A 23,704-nucleotide genomic window follows, 5' to 3' on the forward strand; every position below is an offset into this window, starting at 1 on the left:
TAGTTAGACGATGGTGTCTTAATGTAATTAGTTAGATAGATGATCAAGTGTTCAAAAATATCCAATATGTTTTTTCAGATAAAGAAACACTCATCTGACTGAATATTATTATTGGAGTGTTACATCTTATCCATTCTCCACAAGGGTCCAAATGCAAGAACCATATTCAACCATAAGATTTTATTGTTTTTGCCTTCTCGATTTTTGAATTCAAAACCTTTTACAATTAGATCTAACTCTAGTGTTGCTCTTTTCTTTTCTTACCAAATTGTACCATATCAGTGTAGATTTCATTCCTATGGTCAATAACCATCTACAATCGAGTTAAAGATGGCAAAAAAGTTCGATCATTTCGATACACAATTTTATCTTGTTAATGTTTCCTCCCGTTTCGTAACTTTCATCGAGATATATTCTTTATAAAATCAAATATCATTTAAAACTATGACATGTCTGCTGCTACTAGAGTCCCTCTCCAAGTAGGGTCGATGTCGATGAAATCAACCATGTCATTTCAAACCACGAATGTGAACATATACTAGTCCCCTTTGAGCACGGTCGAGGCATCAATGAAATACCACTTTTGAAATACACAACCTCTTTTAACCTGGGTTTTAAGAAAGGTTTTTTTATCGCACACATACCCTCCCAAGAAAACCTCACATTTACATCCACAATCAATCAGAGGTTACAGTACGAATCAAGGATAAAAATATTCATCGATATATTCATAAATCAAAGGATTCGACATCCCTATTAAATATAGATTGATATCTCCGACATTTTCAATTAATACTTGTAAAACATTAAAAAAAAATGTCATACATTTAATCCAATATGAAAGACGATTCAATTATTAATCTAAATAATTTTTATAAATTTCGTAACTTACAAATATATCCTTCGATATTGATATTTTCTATCAATATATCCGTCGATATATTCATAAAATTAACATCTCGATGTCGATATCGGCATCGATGTTTTAATCCTTAGTGGGATAGATCCTCCATTCGAATGAACAAGATCTCTAGACACAAATCTGTCAAATACATCATATTTCACATGGGAGCATAAAAATACAAAAGGACGGATCCCAAGTACAGAGGTCTAACAACATCTAGACATCCTTAATGGAGAGCATCCCCAGACCTCATGAGGGTGGAGGAAACGTGAGATTCGTTGCTCTCCCCTTCAAGAACAATCATATCCTAATATGGTCCTTTGGAGTTGGAATCCACAGACAAACCAAAAATTTGTGTTTCACACATGGCAATTTATTGGAATTTAACCTTAATGTATGATAGCATCAAAGGCCAAGGCTGTTTGGACAAATGAACAAACAGACCAATTATATAAGTATATTTTCTTCATTTGCCTATCCTCCCTCACAATGGCCAATATGGCTGTTCGGCTAAAATGATCCAATCCTGCTTAGATAACTATTTTCTTTTAGAGTTACTATGTTGTATTCAACATTAAAAGATTCAAAATTCTGACAAGAGTACATGTTTAATGTCCGTTAAGCTACGCTTACATTGACTTGAATGTATGTATATCAAATGTCTGACATTTCGATATTTTCTAAGGGGAAAAAATGTTTTATATTAAAATTTTCTATCTAGGCGTTTCTCCAAACATGAAATTAAGAATTAGATACAAAATTGAAAGCTTAGGATTAAACTTGTAATAAGCTTAGAGACTTATTAGGCTCCATGTTTTATCTAATAAACACACTCTATTTGGAGTTTGAAATTTCCATCATCCTACAAGTACGTTTGACTCGTAGGTTTTGTTAGTCAGAGTTCGAAAACAAAGCCAACATTTGATGGATGGATCAAATCTCTCAAACTATGAATCTACAAATCCTATTCACTACATAACTTAAAAGAAACAAGTATGTCTTAATCACAGAAAGCACAGCCTAAGGGCAAGGGTGAGGATCCCCCTCCAAGGATTTGAGCTACGCTATAGTTACATAAATTTTCTTGAACAAGAGACCGAACTTTTCATTAATGTAATGAAAAGAGACTAATACTCAAAGGAAAATACTTGAGCCTCATCAACGGGCCCGAAGCCCAAAGACCAACCTAGACTGGATTCAAGCTCGACCCGAAGTCAACGTTTGATTAACCCAACCCAACCCGTTTGTTATTTGGATTGGATATGAATCACTATTTTGATATGAGCCGACCAATTTGAATCATATTGGGCCAGCCCAATGAGCTTTTCATTGAACCAACCCAAATATTTCTATCGAATGTATTATATTTTATATATTAAAAATGTAAATTTTTTAAAATTCTTTTTCAAATATACTTAGATATATTGTTGTTTTTAATTAACATTAATTTTTTAAAGGGTTAAAAACTAATAAAACTTTTCAAGGCAATTAAATACGAAATAAAATCTTATAATATCAATAATTTTATCTAAAAAAGTAAAAATATAAAATAAATTTAATAAAATTTAGTAATGTTTCTTTCCGAAAATCGCATATATATTTTTAAATAATTAAAAAATTAATATTCAATAGGCTAATCTAATGGACTGACCCTTGGGCCTGTATAGAACTTAGGCCTGCCCAAGGATGAGGGGGTGAAACATAGAGTGAAATGTGTACAAAAAAGAATCGTTAAAAAAATAAAAACAGTAAAAAAGTTGTTAAAAGACATATATCCTGCAAAGGGAAACTAAAGGGAGATTTGGATATAGAACACCAGGATGAAACCGACGAGCTGATTCAAAACAGCCATGCTTGGTCTGGAAGCTATGCCATAGTTACATAAATTCAAACTTCCAAATACTATTCCTCAAACTAAAGCTATACCAATCACGAGTTTCGTACCAGCACCAAAAGAAATAAAAAAAACATCTATGCTAATATTAATTGAGCTGACCAAGTGTATCCCAACTGAAGTTAAATCCGACATGGCTAATAAAAACTTAACACCTTGACCTCGACTAACCCCATGGTCAACCACCTCTACCTACGACATTTAATTGTCAGAAAAAATAAAATAAAATAAAAACAATAGAATTTTAGTATCACAAACTAAGTGGCCACCAGAATTTGAACCTTGAACCTATTATGCCAGTTTCCTTGTTTCTGACATACTCACAGTACCACTAGACTAACCCTCTAACTCACGATGGCTGTTCGAATTTCCTTTTAAAGCTCATTTTTTATTTTAGAACCCAAAAAATTCGATGACAAATTTCAACATTTTATCTGAAAGCAGCTAAATTTTTCTTAATGATTGTTAGAAATGATCTTTTCTTGTTGACAATATGGATACCATAACATAAAGACACATTAATGAATTAACACAACACCTGCACCAAGAAAGATGAGAAGCAAATTATTCATTTCAATCAAAGAAAGGAATCAAATGATATGTTAGTCCTCTCATCCATCCATCAAAACTAATTGTAACTCAAATATAGTTCTTAAGACCGAGGTAAGATACATCTACATGACTCTTCAATGAAATATAGAGCCATTCAATGCAACATGGAACAAAAAAGTATTAAAGAAAAGTAGATCGTGACCAACTACCATGTATTATTTCCCTTTGAAATTCAACTGGTGCCTCACTTTTTAGTCTGAGCGGAATCAGCCATACCTCAGTGATGAGCCTTTGCTTCAGCTTTCTTGTGAGATTTTGCCTTCGCCTGCGGTGATAAAAATAGGAATTGAAGTATAATTCTAAAATCAGACATGTACATTTAGAATGGCCTCGAAAGACAAGACAGCTTGAAATAACATGAGATTTTAAAATCATAATGCCTATAAGTTAAACTGAAATTGAACAGGAATGCCATTAGAAATAGGAGAATAAATAATTCGTCTTCATTCGTATATTAATGGAAATTAGGGAATAAAGTCCAAGACCACCAAACATATTTACCATGGTTCAAAAACCAAACTCTATGTTTTAACTTTGAAAATAGTTACTTCCAATATCATTTTCAATCCAACTCAATTGAACCGTCAAGTTCAAAGAAATTGACAGCCCATTAAAAACAATTAATCCTTTCTTGGCATTAGACATTTAGACCAATTAATCCAATTTAATATATTTATCAACTATGATGTAAAACATAAATAGTTGCTTCAAAAAAAAATGTTTAAAATGTAAATCGTAAAATGATAAATTAATGATGATCTGTTATAAAATAAACGACAAAACAAATATTGCAATCAGAAAACACATCAATTGCATCATACATAATAGTAACGACAATAAAAATCTTAATCACTAAGGAATCAGTATTCTAGATCAGAAATTTTTTCTTCACTAAATTTCAAAAAGAGTGAAGACAAGAGATGGCTGATGGCGTTCCTTTTGATGGAGGGGGAAAGAATTCGGAGAATTGTTGAAGAAAACTTGTCAAATCTACCAGAGATGATTGATGGCATTACCTTTTGGTTTCTGGACGGTATACTCTTTTCTAGGAAGCTATGCAATTATTCCTTTTTCGATATTCAAGTTAACTGGATGGTTCAATTTATAACTCCCATCATTCAGTAAGATAACCTCTCGCCTTCACTTTCTACTCTACTTCCTTATAGAGAAAAAGACTAAATTATTGAGATATATATATATATATATATATATATATATATATCCATGAGCTTTGAGGTTAGTTTCAATTACACATTTATCGTTTCAAACTCTTTATTTCTATTCTTGACCTTCAAAATTGATTAAAAAAATGCTCCTGAACAATTTTACCATTGTGATGAAATTGACATGGCTGTTGAGTTGTAGATAAAGTACTGGCAGATATGTCTATTTAAAAAGGATACGAGAACAAGACCATCCCTTTTCAAACTACATTGGCCCTTCATTTAGTCCATTTTTGAAAAGCCATGTCTGCCACTGTACACTTTCAAGTTAAAACTAAGCAGCCCCATCAATTTCCATAACTCGTTTTAAAGATAAAATTCTCAAAGAGCATATTTGAATCAATTTAAAGGTTAAGGGTAGAAGGGAGTCTTCAACAATAAGAGTAAAATCGAAACTAATCTCAAAGCACAGGGGCATTTTGAATAACTTAGCCTTAAAAAACAATCAGATTAAAACTTACATACGCTCTAAAAATATATCCTATATCTAGAATGCGACGATATATAGCAGATGGCTCAACGACACGCTTGGCAGGAATGAGAATTTAGAAACACTAACAACGGAATCCCAAATCAACGAACCTGAAGGTACTTGAGCTTGAGGCTTCCGTAGACAAGTCCAACAGAGAACGCCGACGCACGAGCAACCTGGCAAGGATCAAGACCGTTGAATATGAACATTAATTTCCATTATTGAATCCAAAATCAGATCCAGAAATAGCAATTTCAACACGAAATGTTCTACCTAATCTCCAGACCAAAATTTTGAAGGAAAACGATGGGAAAACAAGAAAAACATACCAAAGCGAGGGTGCTGGTTCCAGAATAGGGGCCTGGAGGAAGCGCCATTAAAGGATTTTGCAAAGGAAAATGGAGAAGAAGAAAGAGTTTTGTAGAAGGAGAAGCCGATTTTGAGAAGAGAGGAGCCCTAGGAATTTGGAGGTTCGACTCTGGAGATTAAAGTCCATTACTGACCAGTCCAGGATTTAATCCCGTGCGGAGTGCTCTCTAATGCACTTGAGTTTTTTTCTTCTTCTTTTTTTTCTTAATTACGATGATTTTATTGATTTTGAATTACTTTAGTTCCATATATAGATAGAAATATGAAATTATTTTCATTTTTTAAATCATTAAATTTAAAATCATACGAAAGTATTTTCATTTTTTAAATCATTAAATTTAAAATCATTTCTAGCGAAATTCATACATCAAATAGAGAATTAATATTATGGACTTTTAAATAGGGACAGATCTATAAAAGGACCAAGAAAGACAAGTGCCCCTTCAACTTGTGACTTTTTTTATATATGTATATTGTTTTTCATTAAATATTAAATATTAAATATTTGTAGTTATAATTAATATATAATATTCATTCAACAAAAAACCAATAGCTAGAGAATTGTTAAGTGGTGTACAAGGGTTATATTTTTATATAACATAAGCATATAAAACCGTCAAAACAAACAATCTCACTCTATAACTTAAGCATTATAATTCTATTAGAGCATGAGTAGTGAAAATCGCCTCCAACAATCTAATCATTACCATAAAAACGACGATGAAGACTATGATTGATATAATAAGTGTCAAGACTTCTACGGTCAATATTGTTTTGTTGAAATATGATTGTGGGCACAACGAACGACAGATGGAAGTGGCAACAAATTTATCCCTATTTGAAACTTCTGGATTTTGAAGGATTTCAAATCAAAATGAAAAACAAATGAAAAATAAGTATAAAATCATACTGACGACCAACAATGGCACTAGTGAAAATGAAGAGAGAAGAAAGAAATCAATGACGGTGCAGTGGCTATCACGGAGATTGAAAAAGCTTTCTTATTACTGTAAATGCTATGGAGAACGTGAAGAAGAAGAAAGTAATCAAACACGACAAGGTTTGGGTGTGATATGGCTACCACACGTAGAGGTTGAGAAACTTTCCTCTTCTTAATATGGCAATGAAGATCGCAATTAATTATAATAAGTATTAAGACTTCTATGGTTGACATTGTTTTATTGAAATGCAAGTGTTATTCTACTAGGCACAATGGACGACAAACGGGAGTTGGCAACAAATTTACCATATTTAAAACTTCTGGATTTTGAAGAATTTCAAATGATAATGAAAAACAAAGGAATAATGAGTATAGAAGTGTACTGATGGCCAACAATGACAATGGTAAAAATGAAGAGAGAAGAAAGAAATCAAAGACGATGGGTGTGATGTTGTTGTCGCTGAGATTGAAAAACATTTCTTACAACCAACAATGCAACAGTGAAAATGAAGAAGAAGTAAGAAATCAAACATGGTAAGGTATGGTGTGATGTGGTTGCCACACGGAGTGGTTGAAAAACTTTCTTTTAGTAGGTTTTATGCAAGGTCGCGGTCTGTAGGTTGGAGAATGAATAAAAGCGATTTAAGGGTTATATATATATATATATACATATACATACATATATACTTCTCTACTATATTAAATTCCCCACATACTTCTCTACTATATTACATGAAGAGAAAAAATAAAATTAAGGGGAAAAAGTAAAATGAAAACTTTAAAAGGAAGTAAGGACAAAATAGAAAATTAAAGATTCTCTCCATTTTGTCCTTTTATTATAGTAGAGAAGTAGAGATATATAAAAATAATAAATAAATAAAATCTAAACCCTAAAATCACTTTTGTTCATTCTCCAACCTATAGACCACGACCATGCATAGAACCCACCAAAAGAAAGTTTTTCAACCACTCCGTTCGGCAACCACAAACACCTAGACCTTGTTGTGTTAGATTTATTTCTTCTTCTTCATTTTCGTTGTTGCATTGTCGGTTGTAAGAAAGCTTTTTGAATCTTAAGGGCAACAACATCACACTCATGTCGTGTCGTCTTTGATTTCTTTCATCTCTCTTAATTTCCACTATTGGCACTTCTATACTCATTTTTCCTTTGTTTTCTTTTTTTTTTTATTTGAAATCTTTCAAAATCTAGAAGTTTCAAACAAGGGTAAATTTGTTGCCTTCCCACCCGTCGTCCGTTGTGCCCAGCAGAATAACATTCGCATTTCAACAAAACAATGTCGACTGTAACACTTATTATATTAATTGGAATCTTCATCGCCATTTTTATGGTGATGATTAGATGGTTGAAGGTGGCTTCCACTCCACCTCTTGCTTTGGCATTTCCGCCTCTCGCATTAGGTCTGGATGGCATCAGTAATGACCTCGTGCCATTCAAATTTCTAATTACTTATAATTGTTGGGGCAATAAGAGATGGAAAAATATTTAGTATCACTTTTGCAGATGGTTGGATCGAGCTTGCAGTGTCATTTGTCGATGTTATGAATGCATGAATAGGTGAATATTGAATAGAATCATAATGCTTATGTTATAGAGTTGATTTAATCATTCTAATTCTCTTTAAGTATTTTGTTTAGTCAAATCTAGAGATTGTCTATTTTAGTGATTTTGTAATGATACAATTATTCATATTATTTTAGTTTTCATGTCCACTTGTATATAGAAAAATGATAAATATGAAAAGTTCAAAATTCAAACAAAAGATGCAATTCTCACTATTTGGACCCAACACCTATCACCAGTTATTGAAAAATAGAGCCCTTGCACTGAACCATTCTTTGGATATTGGTCTATTGTTGAACAAATACTATATATTAATTATAACTACAAATTTTTAATATTTAACGAAAATCAATATACATACATACATACATACGTACATATATATATATATATATAGGTCATCGATTGAAAGGGATACGTGCCCCCCAGCCCCTTTATAGATCCGTCCATGTTTGGGCCCCCGAGATGAATTTTTGGATTCGCCACTACTTTCAAAAGTATAAATTATGCAATTTTGGTTCATCAACTCTAAGGGGTTGTTTGTTTGGCAGGTATCTAAGATTCCTATGGAGTGGGCATCTAGATTACTGCACTCAATTTGCGGTATCATAAGATGTATGTCATCCAAAGATTCTCAAATATCCTAAGATACCCTTACGAAGGGCATCTTGAGAGTCTGGATATCCTCCTAAAACATGAGATTTCTAGATTCTCTTATTGAGACTACGCCCATTTTACTTTTTTGTCATTTCTTTTTCAATAATATATATATATATATTATATATAATATATATATAAAGAAATGGAATTCCATAGTGGAAGCGTGTGAACTCATGTGTCAGTGTAATTCATTTTAGAAATGTGTGAAAAGCAGAGATCATACAACATGCATAGAATAAATAAAATAAATAATATATATATATATATATATATATATATATATATATATACAAACAACATGCTTTAAAGGAAAGAGAAGAATATCTCTTGAAGACCTTCTTCAACGCAATATCTCTTAAATATCACATATTTAGTTTCATTTGAATCGTATATTCTCTCACATAACCTATAGTTAAATATGAATTTTAACCTATGGTTTTATTTGAATCTCATTCATATAACTAATATTTAAATCTTATTTGAATATTTATCTCTCTCATAAAGTATAATTTTGAGTCTTATACAAAATTAACTTTATATTATAATGTATCCGCATATATATATTAATTGTATCTCATAAAGTTAATTCCCTTATTTAATTTGAACAATTCAAATTAATCCAAAATTAATTGATTCTTGTTTTACCCTTATTGACCTAGTAAGGGGACCTAATAGATCTATAGATTGAAGCTCCAATGATACGAAATGAATTGGTTAAACTCTTTAATTACATTAATAAACATTCATTAATTGTAGATCACTCCAATAAAGACCCACAGTTACATTTTTCACACTATAAATATATTTCTGTGTCCATGAATATAACCAATCAATAGTAAGTCGACTCTTCAAGAATCGTTCATAATTATAGCTAGGTCAAATTACCTTTTTACCCCTGTAATTACATCTAACTTCTTAAGTACCATTGATCCCTCTAATGAACAAATAGTTGATAGTCTAATTATAACTAATCCCTCTTGGACCAGTGAGAGGGTGAGTTCTCATTGTTCAAGACCCGAAATCAGCCCATAAGGGAGCAATTCATCTACTTACCTAAAGATAGGAATGAGTGAATTCCATCGTATGTAGCTATATTCCCCGCTCCCTACTCGAAAAAATCCCCAAAATTGTAGGTTTATTGAGTCCATGAATTCAGCCACTCTCTCCCATACAGATTAAATGACTGCTTTCATAGACATGAGTTCATAACTAACTCAGGATTAAGGTCAAGTCACCTATGGTCACCTAATGAAATATTAATCTCTTCAATTAACGGTGTTAAAAGATAGACTAATCATTTCGCAGTTTAGTCTCATACAAATTCTTTATATAGAATACTCCCACTCACATATCTCTACGTGAACGATTAGGATCACATCATTTGTAACACTTTACAACTTTGTAACAATTACAAAGTAGGTCGTATCCATAGTGTCACCAAAATAAGGCATCAAACCTTACCCATATACTACAGACCATTTAGATTATTACTTAAATATGATCCACCTGTATGTCAACCACATATATGTTTAAGTTACATAAAATAACCTGGAATCTTAGTTTCTTGGATTGAGTAAATGCAATCTAAATGTCGAATAAAATAACACATTATTTTATTAAGGAAATAATTCGTATACAAATTACAAACTACAAAAACCACGAGATTTAGGACATCAACCCTAACAATCTTCCACTTTTCCTAAAGCTAGTGGTGTATACAATAAAAAGTACAATAAAATAAACTAGGGCATACACTATACCCAATAAAATCTTCCACTTGCCCTAGACAAAATGATGAAGTCCTGTAGACCTAGACTCTCCAGGTGACTGTAAGCCCTTGTTCTTTTTCCTCTTGTTTATGCTTAGGATTAACTTAAATAAGTAAGTTTAGATTTTACCTAAATGAATCACATTGATTATATGACCTAAGCATGTTTTGTTGCTAAGTGTTGAAGTTAATAGTTGAAAATTACTTTACAATAGCAAGTTCATTTTTATTTATTTAGTAACTTGGTAACATTATTGATTGTTGGAGTAATTAATTATGACTGGGTGATTGGCTACAGAAAATGAGTTATGATTGGCTAAGTGTTAGAAAGAAAGAAGAAATAAAATTTGGTAGGAGAAACAAAGTGAGTTAAGAGTAAGGAGGAGGAGTGTTTAGGTTGGAAAATAGTTTTCAATTAATTTCCTAAATTTATAAATTAATTTAACTTGATAAACTTAATTAAGGATGAAAAAGATAAGGAAAAATGAGAAGAATCCACGTAAAAGGACGAGCAAATGGTTGACTCAAAATGGTTGGATGAAGAAAATGCAGTTTTTGGCAGCATATGAAGGGCATTTTTGGAAGGCTAGTTCTTCCATACCTGTGTTATCTTCGTAAATTTTAGATCAAATGAAAGTTGATTGAGTGTAGAATAAATATTAGGGCTGCTGAAATGATTGGAGATCAAAAAGGTCAAGAAAACTTGAAGAAAACAGAGGTTGTCTAGAAATCGAGTGAATCTAAGCTTGCTGTTTTAAAGGAGTTTTCAAGGCACTTAGTGGAAGATTTTAGCACCCAAAATTTTTTATAAGCTAGTTAAAAGGTCTCACTTAAGTTTCATAAAATTTATTTAAAGTTTATTTGATTGGAATTAGTGTTTTAAAGCTTTGAAAAATCAGGTTGCAGTAGGAAATTCACTAGGCAAGGACAGTAGCCACCCCCTCAGCCATGCCCAGCCCCGCGCGCGCGCCTACGTTGTGTCACCACCCTCATTTGCACACCTACGCTAGCCTAATCCATTCACTCATCCGTCTATCCCCCGTTCACGCGTCTCCTACCCATTAACCTTATGCCCACGTGTGCTTCTACCATGCCAACGCCCACCCCCACCCCCCAACGTGCCTCCCACGGCCACCCACGCACGTGTCACACCCTGCCCCAAACCACCCTCTTAGCCTAGGAAAGGGCATGATTGCAGTAGTTATCAACCCTTTGGTTGACACTTATTGCCTAATAACTCTTGCGGAAATAACTCTGATACCAATGAACAAATTTAACAATCAACTGATTAAGTAGGCCCATTTTATTTACAACAATGTATCATTTATACAACTTCAAGACATAATTACAAATTACAACAACAACTGTAAAACCCTCCGAAAGTGTAACTGTGGCACGTGGCAGACCTTGATCTTAGCAGCACCCTGGAACTCCTCACTTTTCGCTACCTGGGGGGAGGGTAAAACATAAAACATGGAAAACATGAGCTATAAAGCCCAGTGAGTAGTGCCTTTAGATAAACAAATAAATTTGTCAACAGAAATATACTTTTGGGAAAGCAATATATAGTCAACAAGAACATTACCACAAGTTCATTATTATTTTCCAGCCAAACCGCTGGGCAATCCCCAACTCGACTGCTGGTTAAAACAATCAACCCCAGCTTGACCGCTGGTTATCACATAATAAAAACATCCCCAGTACTTTCACACATATATAAGACAACAACAATTCCTGTGGAAACTTTCCCTGTACCCTATTATCCCGCCAATGTGCACATCGACTATTTTCACGCTAGCTATGCTTAGATAACTTGACTATATTTCCCGTCTGTCATCACCGACTATCATTTTCCGCCGACCGAAGCCGACTATATTTCCCCGCCAGTACCCTTTTCAAGCATGTTAACTATACATCCCGGGTACAATTTCACTTTCCAAAACAAACATACAAGCAATATCTCAACAAGCATAGTAATCAGATAAACATATATCCCTGATCATGCCTATTTAACATTATCCCCTATATATATTTACCTATATATAGAAATTATATCAACAATACAACACACAATAACTACTCGCCTTGATTGGTTAGGAACTTTCCTTTCCGAAGTTCCTTAGGTTTCCTTGGTTTCTCTTTTGAACTCTAAATTCCATATTCAAATATCAGCTTAGATTACTTATATTTCCAGACCTTATTTTAAGATACTTCCTTCTGCAAACATGTTCTAAAATGTCTCAGAAAGCTTACCATAACATCTTAGCTCAGAATTCCTCATGGTTTAGTCAAAATCTTCAAAAAATCAATACTAGCCCAGCTTACCCGATAACCTGACCCTTTTGTCTTTTTCTCAGCTTTCAGCCCGATTACTTGGAGCTTCTTCCCGGCAGCCCCACCATGAAAACTAGACTCTTTTATTTTTCAGATGGCTTTAGAATCACTCCAAACGCACGAGTATTCTGGGAGAACTCCTCGTTCCAATTTTATGTTACTTCTTGTCTTTTCTACCCGACAGCATCTCCCCTCATGGAACTTCTTGACCAACGAATGGTCTTCTCCCACTTAGTCCTCATACACTCTTCTATATTTTCTTTGAAGAGAATTTGAGTTCTCAACTGAAGTCCTTGGCTCTATTTATAGGCGTCCAAGATTGCTCCATGGCCGACACCTCCTACTTGGCCGCACGACCAAGTGTCTCTACCTTACACCATCAACGCAATCTTCTTCTTTCACCAACGCATAAGCTTCCAATCTGATGCAACCACCTCAAATTCTTAAGGCTTAAGGCTTCCTCCCAAGAAGACACATGGTTTGATGATGTTTTCTATGTGATCTCATCCTTTATATGCGTCCAACTCTTGGATGTTCAACGCATAGTCCACTACTCAACGCTTAGCAACCCAACTTAACCATCGCAATCCAACTTAGCCATCACAAGAGCCAACACCATGCGTCTAACCTAGTCTATCGCATGGCCTATGTCCAACACATCCCTCGTGCAAGCCATCACCAACCTCCAATGCATCGCAAGGTCGCACGACTCCAATGCATTGGCTTAGCATCAACGCATAGTATTGCACTGTTGCATCCAACACATCCAACGCGTCCAACGCATCCAATGCATCCCACGCATCCAACGCGTCCAACGCATCCAACGCATCCAATGCATCCAACGCGTCCAACGCATCCAACGCATCCAATGCGTCCATCATCCAATGCCTCCAACGCATCCAACACATCCAACGCATCCATCCAGCCTAATGCGTTGGTCTAACCTCCAAGGCATTCGTCACTCCCACTTTAAATTCTCCCTTTGCCCAAGTAATCTTTCCAAGATCTTATGGCCAATGCATGGCAATACCTAGTCCAACACTTAGTCGATTTTTCATCAATTTAAGCTGAAGTCAAAACTACTTAAGGAAAATCTATTCAACATCTAGAAATTTTCCTTCACTTCAACATAGAATTTAACTTTTACTTAGTTAATCCTTTAATCGCTGGCTTAATTAGGAAAAATGGAAATTCGGGTTTCACATGCACGCTCACGTCCAACATTGCCGCCCAGCCCATTGCCCAGCACCACCTATTTTTAGTGCCCAGTTGCTTGTTTTTTAGCATTGTGAATGTTGATGAGCATTTTTTAAGCCCAGTTAGGATATTCTTGATATTTTGACTCTAAAATGAATAATTTTATTTTAAAGTGACTTTTGGGCCATTTTGGATAATTTGATAAAAATGGACTTAAGAAGCAAAATGTGAGTGTTTAGAGTTAAATTGAGTTCAATTAGTCTCATTGAATCATTAAGGGTTGTTTAGGGTTAATTTCACCTCTTGTGAATATCTAGTAACCTTGGGACTTTGTTTCAGGTCAAATTGAGATCCAGAGGGCTTATAAGCAAAAGAACTCATGCCCGTGACCATTAGTGATTTTATTTTAAGTATTTCGATGCGAAAAATATATAAGTATGATAGTATACTATGATTTATGAAATGTGATGGCATGATCTGTTTTACTTGGCTATTAATTCAAAAATGCTTGAATCATGATTTCTAAAATCTCTTTGGTTTATATGAGCTAAATTTATGAAAATATAGTTTGGAACCTGATTTTACATTATTGTGATTTGTATGGTTTTATTTAAAAACCTATTGATGATGGATTTAAGAATGTTGATTGGTTTGTGAAAATGGTTTCAAACTACTAATTCTTGTACCCGGGAGATGGTTATTTTTTCGTGCTACTTGAATATGTTTCAGTAGCGTTGCGAAGGCGATCAAAAGGCTACCGGAGTCAGATGTGGCCAAAGTATACTGGGGAGTCCAAAGGAACCTGTAACTGTAACGCCACCTAGGCTACCAGGGGGCTACTGAAGTCAGGTGTGACCAGAATATACCGGGAAGTCTAGAGTATCATGGGCCTGTGGTATAGATCTATATATAGCCTCGAGGTAGCTCTACGTGCACGCATGACTTTCTTATTTGGTTCACACTGCATGGGGCATTTCTTTTCCAGAGTAACCCGCCGTTGTAAACAAGTATTTGGGTACAGAGTTGGTATGGTTTCTTGATAACTTCTGTATGCTTTATAATGTGCTTGATCATGCCATTATTTTACTAGCACGTGTTTGAAATGTTACTAAAACTTTATTACTTCAACGATGATTTACTGAATGATTCGACCAACTTTATTGATGATTTAGAAAGAGAAAAATTTATGTTCATATTAAATTACCACTCAGTGGGCATTAGCTCATGCTTTTCAATGTTTTATGTTCCCCCAGGTAGCGATAAAGTTTCGAATTCAAGCTTAGTTGTCTACTGCCACATGACGAGGGTCTCCTGCTACATTATAAGTCTACCTGTTTTTTAGTCTTGTTGTAAATAGTTTGCACATCATGAACCATATGTATTTGAGTGTTGGGAATGTGGGATAAAAGTAGTTGTATGGTTGTATAGTTTTAAAAAGTGTTTTTGTAGTACATGAACTTTGTTGATGGTTTGTATATAACAGGAGATGGGAAAGCTATGAAATATGTTTGTGAATGCCATTAAATGGAATATGTCGAATGGAAATTAAATGTATTAAATGATCATTGTGTAATTGTTCAAGTTCATGTACAAGTTGAGCTGGTTAGTTGGATGCTAAATGTCATCAGGGAAGGTGATGTTTAGCATCTTCACACCTCTTTCTAGATTAGGTGGGTAGTCTGGGAGGGGGTGTGACAGTGACCCTAAAAAACTTTAACTGTAAGAGTATTTGTATATGGATTGATAACATTGTGCTTCGAAGCAATCTTCGTGACAATCACGTCTCCTCGTTGCACAATCTCCCTATCAAATGATACAACTACTACAAAAATGGGCTTTAATGTTGGTTTAAAACTAACATTATAAGAGTATAATGTCGGTTGACAACTGACATCAAAGATTGTGTTATAAAAGTTCTTCAATGTTGGTTGTCTTTAATGTCAGTTTTAAATCAACATTATAGATGACCAAGTTTTTAATGTCAGTTATCTTCAATGTCAGTTTTCAACCGATGTTGAATATTATTTTCAATGTCGGTTTTCAACTGACATTGAACATTATCTTTAATGTCGGTTTTCACCTACTTTCTGTTAGTAATTGTCCAATATTAAATATTTGTCATCGTTTTGTCATTAAAAAGAATATATATAAAAAAAATTTGCTTGCGCACATGCAAATCAATAGTATTTATCTTTTATTTGTACATGCACAAAATAAAATCTTATTTGCTTGTAGGTATACAACTTAGCTTTCATAAATAAAATTAACTAATTTACAAGAAAAAAATGATAAATTGTTTAACTAAGTAACCTATCAACAAGTTACATTGATATTGATACATAGAGCTCGAAAGTCTAAAGTTTAAGAGAGCTAGTTGTCTACTTTTGAGGGTTCGATTTAATCCAAACCTACAACCAACAACCTTTCACAAGTCATACTATTTTCAAAGATCAAAACTATAGTTTGACATCTAAAGATGAAAAAATGTCTCTATTTGAGATCTAAAAAAGAAAAACCACAAAGCTCAAATACATAATGTGTTGGATCTAGAGTTCCCCAAGAAAAAGCATAAAGAGGCTGTGATACCAAATCTTTATTGTTGCACCTGCAAAACAAGAAAGCTCAATAGTTGAATAAATAGAAGACAACTAATAAGAAAAATATAGACCTGATTTCTAAGCCCTAAAAAAATCAAAAGTAAACCTTACTTGGATGGGTCTTCCAAAGGCTGAAATTATATATCTTTCTACCTTGAGAATTGATGGCCGTATAGATGAAGATTGGAACTAAGTCTGGTAGTCAAAAGAGAAATTAATCATTCACTCATGTCCATCAAAGTATGAGACATGATGCATACATTAGTTCCATAAAATGATAATAATAACATTCAAAGTTCTTTCCATTCTTAAAGTTCCAAAGGGAACTACAAAACCAGAATAGTTCAAGGTACACTACTTTTGGAAAATCAAGTACATTATGTTCACTTGTAACTTACCCACGAGAAGGGAAACAATGAGAAGAAAAAATGGAAGAATGGGTGGAGCCAAAACATAAAAGGAAGGCCAATAGGGCCTCTAAAGATTAAACTTTAAAGTTTAAAGCCTATTTTAAATAGACTAAAAAGCTTTCAAAAGTATAGCAACTATCAAACTATCCTCTCATTTTGGTATTCTTTATGAGTAAATTAGGATATCAAAGAGAAATTGGAGAAAATCAAAATAATATTGCTTAGGAGAGAAAAACAAACTCTTTAGAATGAAAATCCTTGTGGTTAATTACTGGCTCAATTCCTAATGTTCCCAAATCTCACGGTGTAAACTATCTGGAGATGTGGCAGTTGAAATCTATATATCGAATAATTGATTTATGTTTGAACAACTTCCTCTTATTCACCGCAATCTAGATTTAAGCTAAAAATTACTTTCCGTATGGAGGTCACTCCCAGGGTGATAGGAAGTATCGCTTAGATCTTGATTGTGAACTCTTAGAGATGTAAGAGTTAAAAATAATTTATCGTATATGTTATTAATCTCCCAATGAAGTGTTCTAATAACTTTATCATATAGAAGTTATTAAACTGCCACTGAAGTGTTCTATTAATTGGATAGATTTATATTTAGGTTCTTTTCGGCTAATAAAACAACCCTAAGCCTATGTGGTTTATCCAAATATAACGCTTATAATTGGATTTTAACCTACAATGTCTAGATGATAAACCATTTTATTACATCACATTGCTCACGTATGCTCATAAAACTGGTTACCAACGCTCAATAATTCAGTCATAATCTCCAGGTAGGAAGTGTTTCGTAGACCGTCAACTTAAGTACCCCCAGCCTTAGACAGGATTATATACTGGTTGAGTTTGTAACCCAAGTTTTACAAGTTTTAACTATTAAAACAGATGGTCAACCTAGTGAGCATGCAACTGTTCTTTATGGATTTTAAATGTCTAACCTAATTTTATAACAACTTATAAAACTTTAGACATACTAAACATCCATAACATGCATAAAGGCATTCAATATTTAATATAACACTTATATTAAATATAAGAAATCCTAACATGTGTTGGAATGGTACTAGTACGCAGCGGAAGCGATGAGAATCGATAAACACTCTAACTGATTAATTTTGGCAGAAATGAAAGCATGCTCAAACAGAATTTAATGGGTTTCAAAACATACCTTTGATGAACCTTTGAAATCTCAACTTCCAGCTGCAAATTCCTCCAAATCTTTCTGCAGATCCTTACAAGATCTTCCCTACTATTCTCTTGATGTTCTAGATTGAGTTATGGGACTCAAAATAAGTTGGAATCAAAGAGAACTTGGGGAATGCTCACAGTAGCAACCCAATGAAGAACACATTCTTCAACCCAAATTTTTTTAACTAAAATTCTATCAATTGCCTAACTCCAACTTCACTCCAATCTCTTCAATATATTGCAGACTATCATGCAAAGAGATTTGCTACATGGGATGTAGCTCATGCTTGGAGTAAATGAAGTTTGAAGATAATGGGTTCTTCGTAAGCTAGTTGAAGATGAAGTTGGAAAAAACCATTTTTCCATTTTGTGTATTTTCTATTTCCAAAATCCAATTTTGATTTTAAAATCATATTTTATTTCTAAAATCAAAATTTATTAATTTTATAAATTAATTTTCTAATAAAATTAATAAATAATTATTTAAACAATTTAAATAATTTTAATTAATTTAATATCCAATATTAAATTAATTTTACATAATTCCATCTTCATATATTTAAATCATATTTAAATATATATTCTCCAATTCTGTTTGATTCTAATTTGAATGTTTCAAATTAACTTAACACACTACTCTAGAGCTAATCCATTTTCGAGCTAGTAGAGAGACCTCGTGGACCCACAGATCATGGGCCCCAACGATCCGAGATTAATCGACTAAACTTATTAAACCGATCTAACCCTCATTCATTAACTAATGGGTCACTCCACTAAAGCCCATAGTCGAACTCCTTTCACTATAGATATATTATGTCCACTCGATATAACCATGATTAGTAAGTCAACCTTTCACAGGTTGTTTGTAATAACGGGTCGAATCTCTGTTTTACCCTCGAAATTACCTCATGTTCTTTGAGTCCCCATTGATCCCCTAATGAACAATTGTTTTGTGATCCAATCAATAAAACCGAGTCTCTCTCGGGCCAGTGAGAGGGCAGGGCCCCTTATTTGAGACCCAAAATCAACACTTAAAGGAACAACCTCTCTTTTATCCCTAAAACGGGTAGGAGTGAATTCCGTTTTGCACCCTATGTCCCCAGCTATCTATCCAGTCTTACCCCTAAAATTGGAGGTTTATTGAGCCGACACTGTTGAGTCAACCCTCACCTATGCAAATCTAAGGATAATTCCAAATAAACAAGAGTTCATAGTTAGCTCAGGATTAAGGTCAAGTTAATTATGTCATCTCTTTGAAATAGTTAGTCTTAAACAGTAAACGGCGTCATAAAGTAAGAGTGACTAATTTCGTGGTCCGATCTTGTACAAACCCAACATAAGGACACCCTTCACTTCTCATGTCCCAACATGAATGAATTAGGATCACTTCATTTATAGCACTTTACAACTTCTTGTAACAACTACAGAGCATGCCGCATCTAATAGTGTTGCCATAATAAGGTACCCAATCTTATTCATACACTATAGATCATTTTGACTATTTACTCGAATCTGATCCACCTTTATGACTCCACATAAAGTTTAAGTACTCATCCAATAGTCAAGGGACTTTCAAGTTTATTGGATTTCTCATAAGCAAAACATCTATTCAATATCACCTTATTGAACTTTCAGAATAGGTTCCATTGTTTACATACCACAAGTTTTAGGACATAAAACCTAACAACATGCATACTATATATTATAACAAATTATAACATAATTTCAATGCATGTAACATGCTTCCTATGGTGGGATTTTAAATCTAAATGGCATACTGTATGCACATACAAGATTTATTTAATTATAACATACATCAAATGCATAAATAATTAAACACAGACCATATATGGTTTCAGTTTTGGCATAAACAAGCAAACAGAAGCCTAACTATTATAAACAACTTCAAAACCCACTCGAACCGCTCCAAACCGAACCCAAGCATCTTAGACCGAACTGGATAAGTCTGAACTGGACCAGTCAAAAGCCCTTTGAGGCTGAACCAGAATGGACCTCGAGAAAATCGGTCGAACTGGCTGCTCTCAGTCCAACCTCAAAATCTCGCTAAGGCTAATCATGTAACACTGAGGCTATCGTCTAACGCCAACACCTAGTGTTGGGTAGAGGTACACGATCGCTTAGTGTCTTTTGTCTATCGTATAGTGCGATCATTTAGCTCTCAAGTAAAACTACATGATCACTTAACACCATTGCATAGCACTTCTTATCATCGTTTAGTGTCCATTGAAGCTACACGATTACTTAATTCCATCGCATAGAACTTCACCGCATCGTTCAGCATATAGCTACACGATCGTTTAGTTCCATCACATAGAACTTCAACGCATCGCTTAACACCGCAGCTAGACGATCGCTTAGCGTCATCAATAGCACTTCATCACATCACTTAGCGTACGCCGCAGCTACACGATCGTGTAGTGTCATCGTATAGCACTTCCAACGCATCATTTAGATCCCACACAAAGCTAAACGATTGCGTAGTGCTATCATATAGCATTTCAACGCATTGTTTAGCTCCCGCAGGTACACGATCGTCTAGCGTCCAATATCATAACGACCAGCGCCTATAGCTATACGATTGTCTAGATTTTCTTCACATCATGTAACGCCTGGAACTAGACGATCGTTTAGCATCTGAAATTCAACGACGATTTTGGGCAGAAGCTAAAAAAACTGGAAACAACAGCTCGACCTTCTTCACTTGTTTCTTTAATTACAACTTAATTTCAACTCTAATGACTCCAAATAAACTACAGACTCTTGGGTACACATATAAGCTCATCAAACAAAAGCCAATTACAAATTTAATTAAGAAATCAAAGAGAAATTAAAAGCCAAAACTCATAAAACCATATCGGTGTAGAAGTTTCATATAACTCATATAAAACGCCCACCACACCAGATTAAACTGAATTAAATGCTTATATGATACTCTAATATCAATTGTAGGATTGTATCAGCAACAATGGAAGTAACAAGGATCATTAAACACTCTAATTCATTAATTTTGACAAAATATAAAGCATGCTTTTTCAGAAACAAATGAGTTTCATGACATACCTTTGTAGAACTTCTTCAAAGCTTAATCTCCAGCTGCAATCTTCACCAAATCTCGTTTCAGACCACCTCAAGATCTTCCCCACTATTCTCTTGGTGCTCTAGATTGAGTTGTGAGACTCAAAACAAGCTTGAATCAAAGGAACTATGAGAAGTGCTCATAGCAGCAATCTGGTTGAAGAACACCTTCTTCACCACGAATTTTCAACTAAAATTCTATCGATTGCATGCCTCAAATTCACTCCAATCTCTTCAATATATTACAGACCATCATGCAAGGAAGATAGCTACATGAGTTGCAGCTCATGCTTAAAGTCATTGAAGGCAATGGTGATGGATCTTGTGTGAGCAAGTAGAAGATGGGTAATGGAAAAACTTGTTTTTCCATTTGTGCATGTTACCAACTTTTCAATTTCCATCAAAACCGATTTCAAAATCAATTTTGATTTTAAAACTGAAAATTTTTATTAATTTTATAAAATTAATTTTTAAATAATACTAATTAATTTAATATCANATTTTTATTAATTTTATAAAATTAATTTTTAAATAATACTAATTAATTTAATATCAAATATTAAATTAATTTTTACACATATCCATCTTCATATATTTAAATCATATTTAAATATAAATTCTCCTATTCCGTTTAATTCTAAAATTAAACACGTAATTACATCTCATATAATTACTAATTTTCTTAATTCTAATTTGAATATTTCAAATTAACTTATCACGCTACTCTAAAGCTAATCCATTTATGAGCTAGTAGGGGGACCTCGCAGGTCTACAGATCATGGGCTCCAATAATCCGAGATTAATTGGCTAAACTTATTAGACCAAATTAACCCCCATTCGTTAACTAATGGGTCACTTCACTAACACCCATAGTTGCACTCCCCTCACTATAGATATATTATGTCCACATGATTTAATCATAATTAGTAAGTCGACCCTTCACTGGGTTAAATATCTGTTTTACCCCCGAGATTACTTCTTATTCCTCAAATTCCTACTGATCCTCTAATGAATAACTGGTTTGTGATTCAATCACTAAACCGAACTCTCTCAGCCTAGGGAGAGGATGGGGCCCCTTGTTCAAGACCTGGATTCGGTACTTGAGAGAACAACCTTTCTCCTATCTCTAAATCGGGTAGGCGTGAATTCCATCTGGCACCCTATATCCCCAACTATCTATTCAGTCTTACCCCTAAAATGAGAGGCTTATTGAGCCGGCATTGTTAAGCCAACCCTCACCTATGCAAATCTAAGGATAATCCCAAATAAACAGGAGTTCATGGTTAGCTCAAGATTAAGATCGAGTTACCTAGGTCATCTAAGTGAAATAATCAGTCTTATACAGTTAACAGCATTATAAAGTAAGAGTGACTTATTTCTTGGTCTGATCTTATGAAAACTCATTGCAAAAGACGCCCCCACTCCTCATGTCATAACATGTACAAATTATAATCACTTCGTATGTAGCACTTTACAATTCTTTGTAACAACTACAGAGTAAACTACATCCAATAGTGTTACCAGAATAAGGTATCCAACTTTATTCATATACTATAGATCATTTTGACTATTTACTAGAATCTGATTCACTCTTATGTCTCCAGATAAAGTTCAAGTACTCATGTAATAGTCATGGGTCTTAGTTTATTGGATTTAGACTCTCATGTATATAATTTATAAAATCAATAACAAGTTTATTGACTATAGAAAATGTTTATCATTTTACAAATTGCGAGTTTTAGGACATAAAACCCAACAAAAGATGCCTTTATCGATGAGCAGTTGCTTGCTATTGACCATGTTCCATGGTATGTTGATTTTGCCAACTACTTAGAAGTTGGAGTTTTGCCACCAAAAGCTACCAGTAAGAAAATGAAAAAGTTTGTCCTATTGGGGTTGATGCCCTAAATAACGTAGGGTCCTATAGTTTGTAGTATTATACAAATTTTTTATTTATGTAATAAAAATATGTGTTATTTTATTTCAAAATTAGTTGCATTAACCACAAACCAATAAACTAGCATCCAACGTTATCTTGTAACTTAAACATGTATGTAAAGACATTAGAGTGGATCATGTTTAAGTGAAAACCTAAATGGTTTGTAGTAAATGGATAAGGTTGGATACCTTATGTTGGTGACACTACGAGTATGCCTGCTTTGTAGATGTTATAATTGTTATAAAGTGCTACAAATGATCTGATCCTGATCATTCATGTGGAGACATGTGAGTGGGAATATTCTATACAAAGGAGTTAGTATAAGACCGAACCATGAAATATTAGTGGTACTTAAGGAGTTAGGTGTAACTACAAGGACAAAATGGAATTTTTGGTCCAGCTATACTTACGAGCAATTTGTGAATGGTCATAGTACTGTTGATTGGTTATATCCAATGGACACATAAATATATCTGCAGTGCGAAGAGTGCAGTTGTCAGTCTTTAG

At 34.0% G+C, this 23,704-nt stretch overlaps 1 protein-coding gene across 1 annotated transcript; it reads right to left on the reverse strand.

The window, feature by feature from the left end:
- Positions 1-3,349: 3,349 nt before the first annotated feature.
- Positions 3,350-5,621, reverse strand: LOC120077638. Its single transcript, XM_039031588.1, has 3 exons — positions 5,435-5,621; positions 5,216-5,281; positions 3,350-3,675 (listed from the first exon to the last, which is right to left on the reverse strand). Exons 1-3 carry the CDS (start codon positions 5,480-5,482, stop codon positions 3,628-3,630), a joined length of 162 nt encoding a protein of 53 aa, XP_038887516.1. The 5' UTR covers positions 5,483-5,621; the 3' UTR covers positions 3,350-3,627.
- Between the last annotated feature and the right edge of the window lie 18,083 nt (positions 5,622-23,704).

This window comes from Benincasa hispida, chromosome 5 (genome assembly GCF_009727055.1).
Source record: "Benincasa hispida cultivar B227 chromosome 5, ASM972705v1, whole genome shotgun sequence".
NCBI lineage: Eukaryota > Viridiplantae > Streptophyta > Magnoliopsida > Cucurbitales > Cucurbitaceae > Benincasa > Benincasa hispida.

What these genes read in the sequence shown, in the direction of transcription:
- LOC120077638 (XM_039031588.1), bottom strand. Translation starts at nt 5,482, where the DNA reads ATGGCGCTTCCTCCAGGCCCCTATTCTGGAACCAGCACCCTCGCTTTG. An exon ending in GAACCAGCACCCTCGCTTTG is followed by an intron (nt 5,282 to 5,434) that starts GTATGTTTTTCT and finishes GATCCTTGCCAG; the next exon opens with GTTGCTCGTGCGTCGGCGTT. An exon ending in TCAAGCTCAAGTACCTTCAG is followed by an intron (nt 3,676 to 5,215) that starts GTTCGTTGATTT and finishes TTATCACCGCAG; the next exon opens with GCGAAGGCAAAATCTCACAA.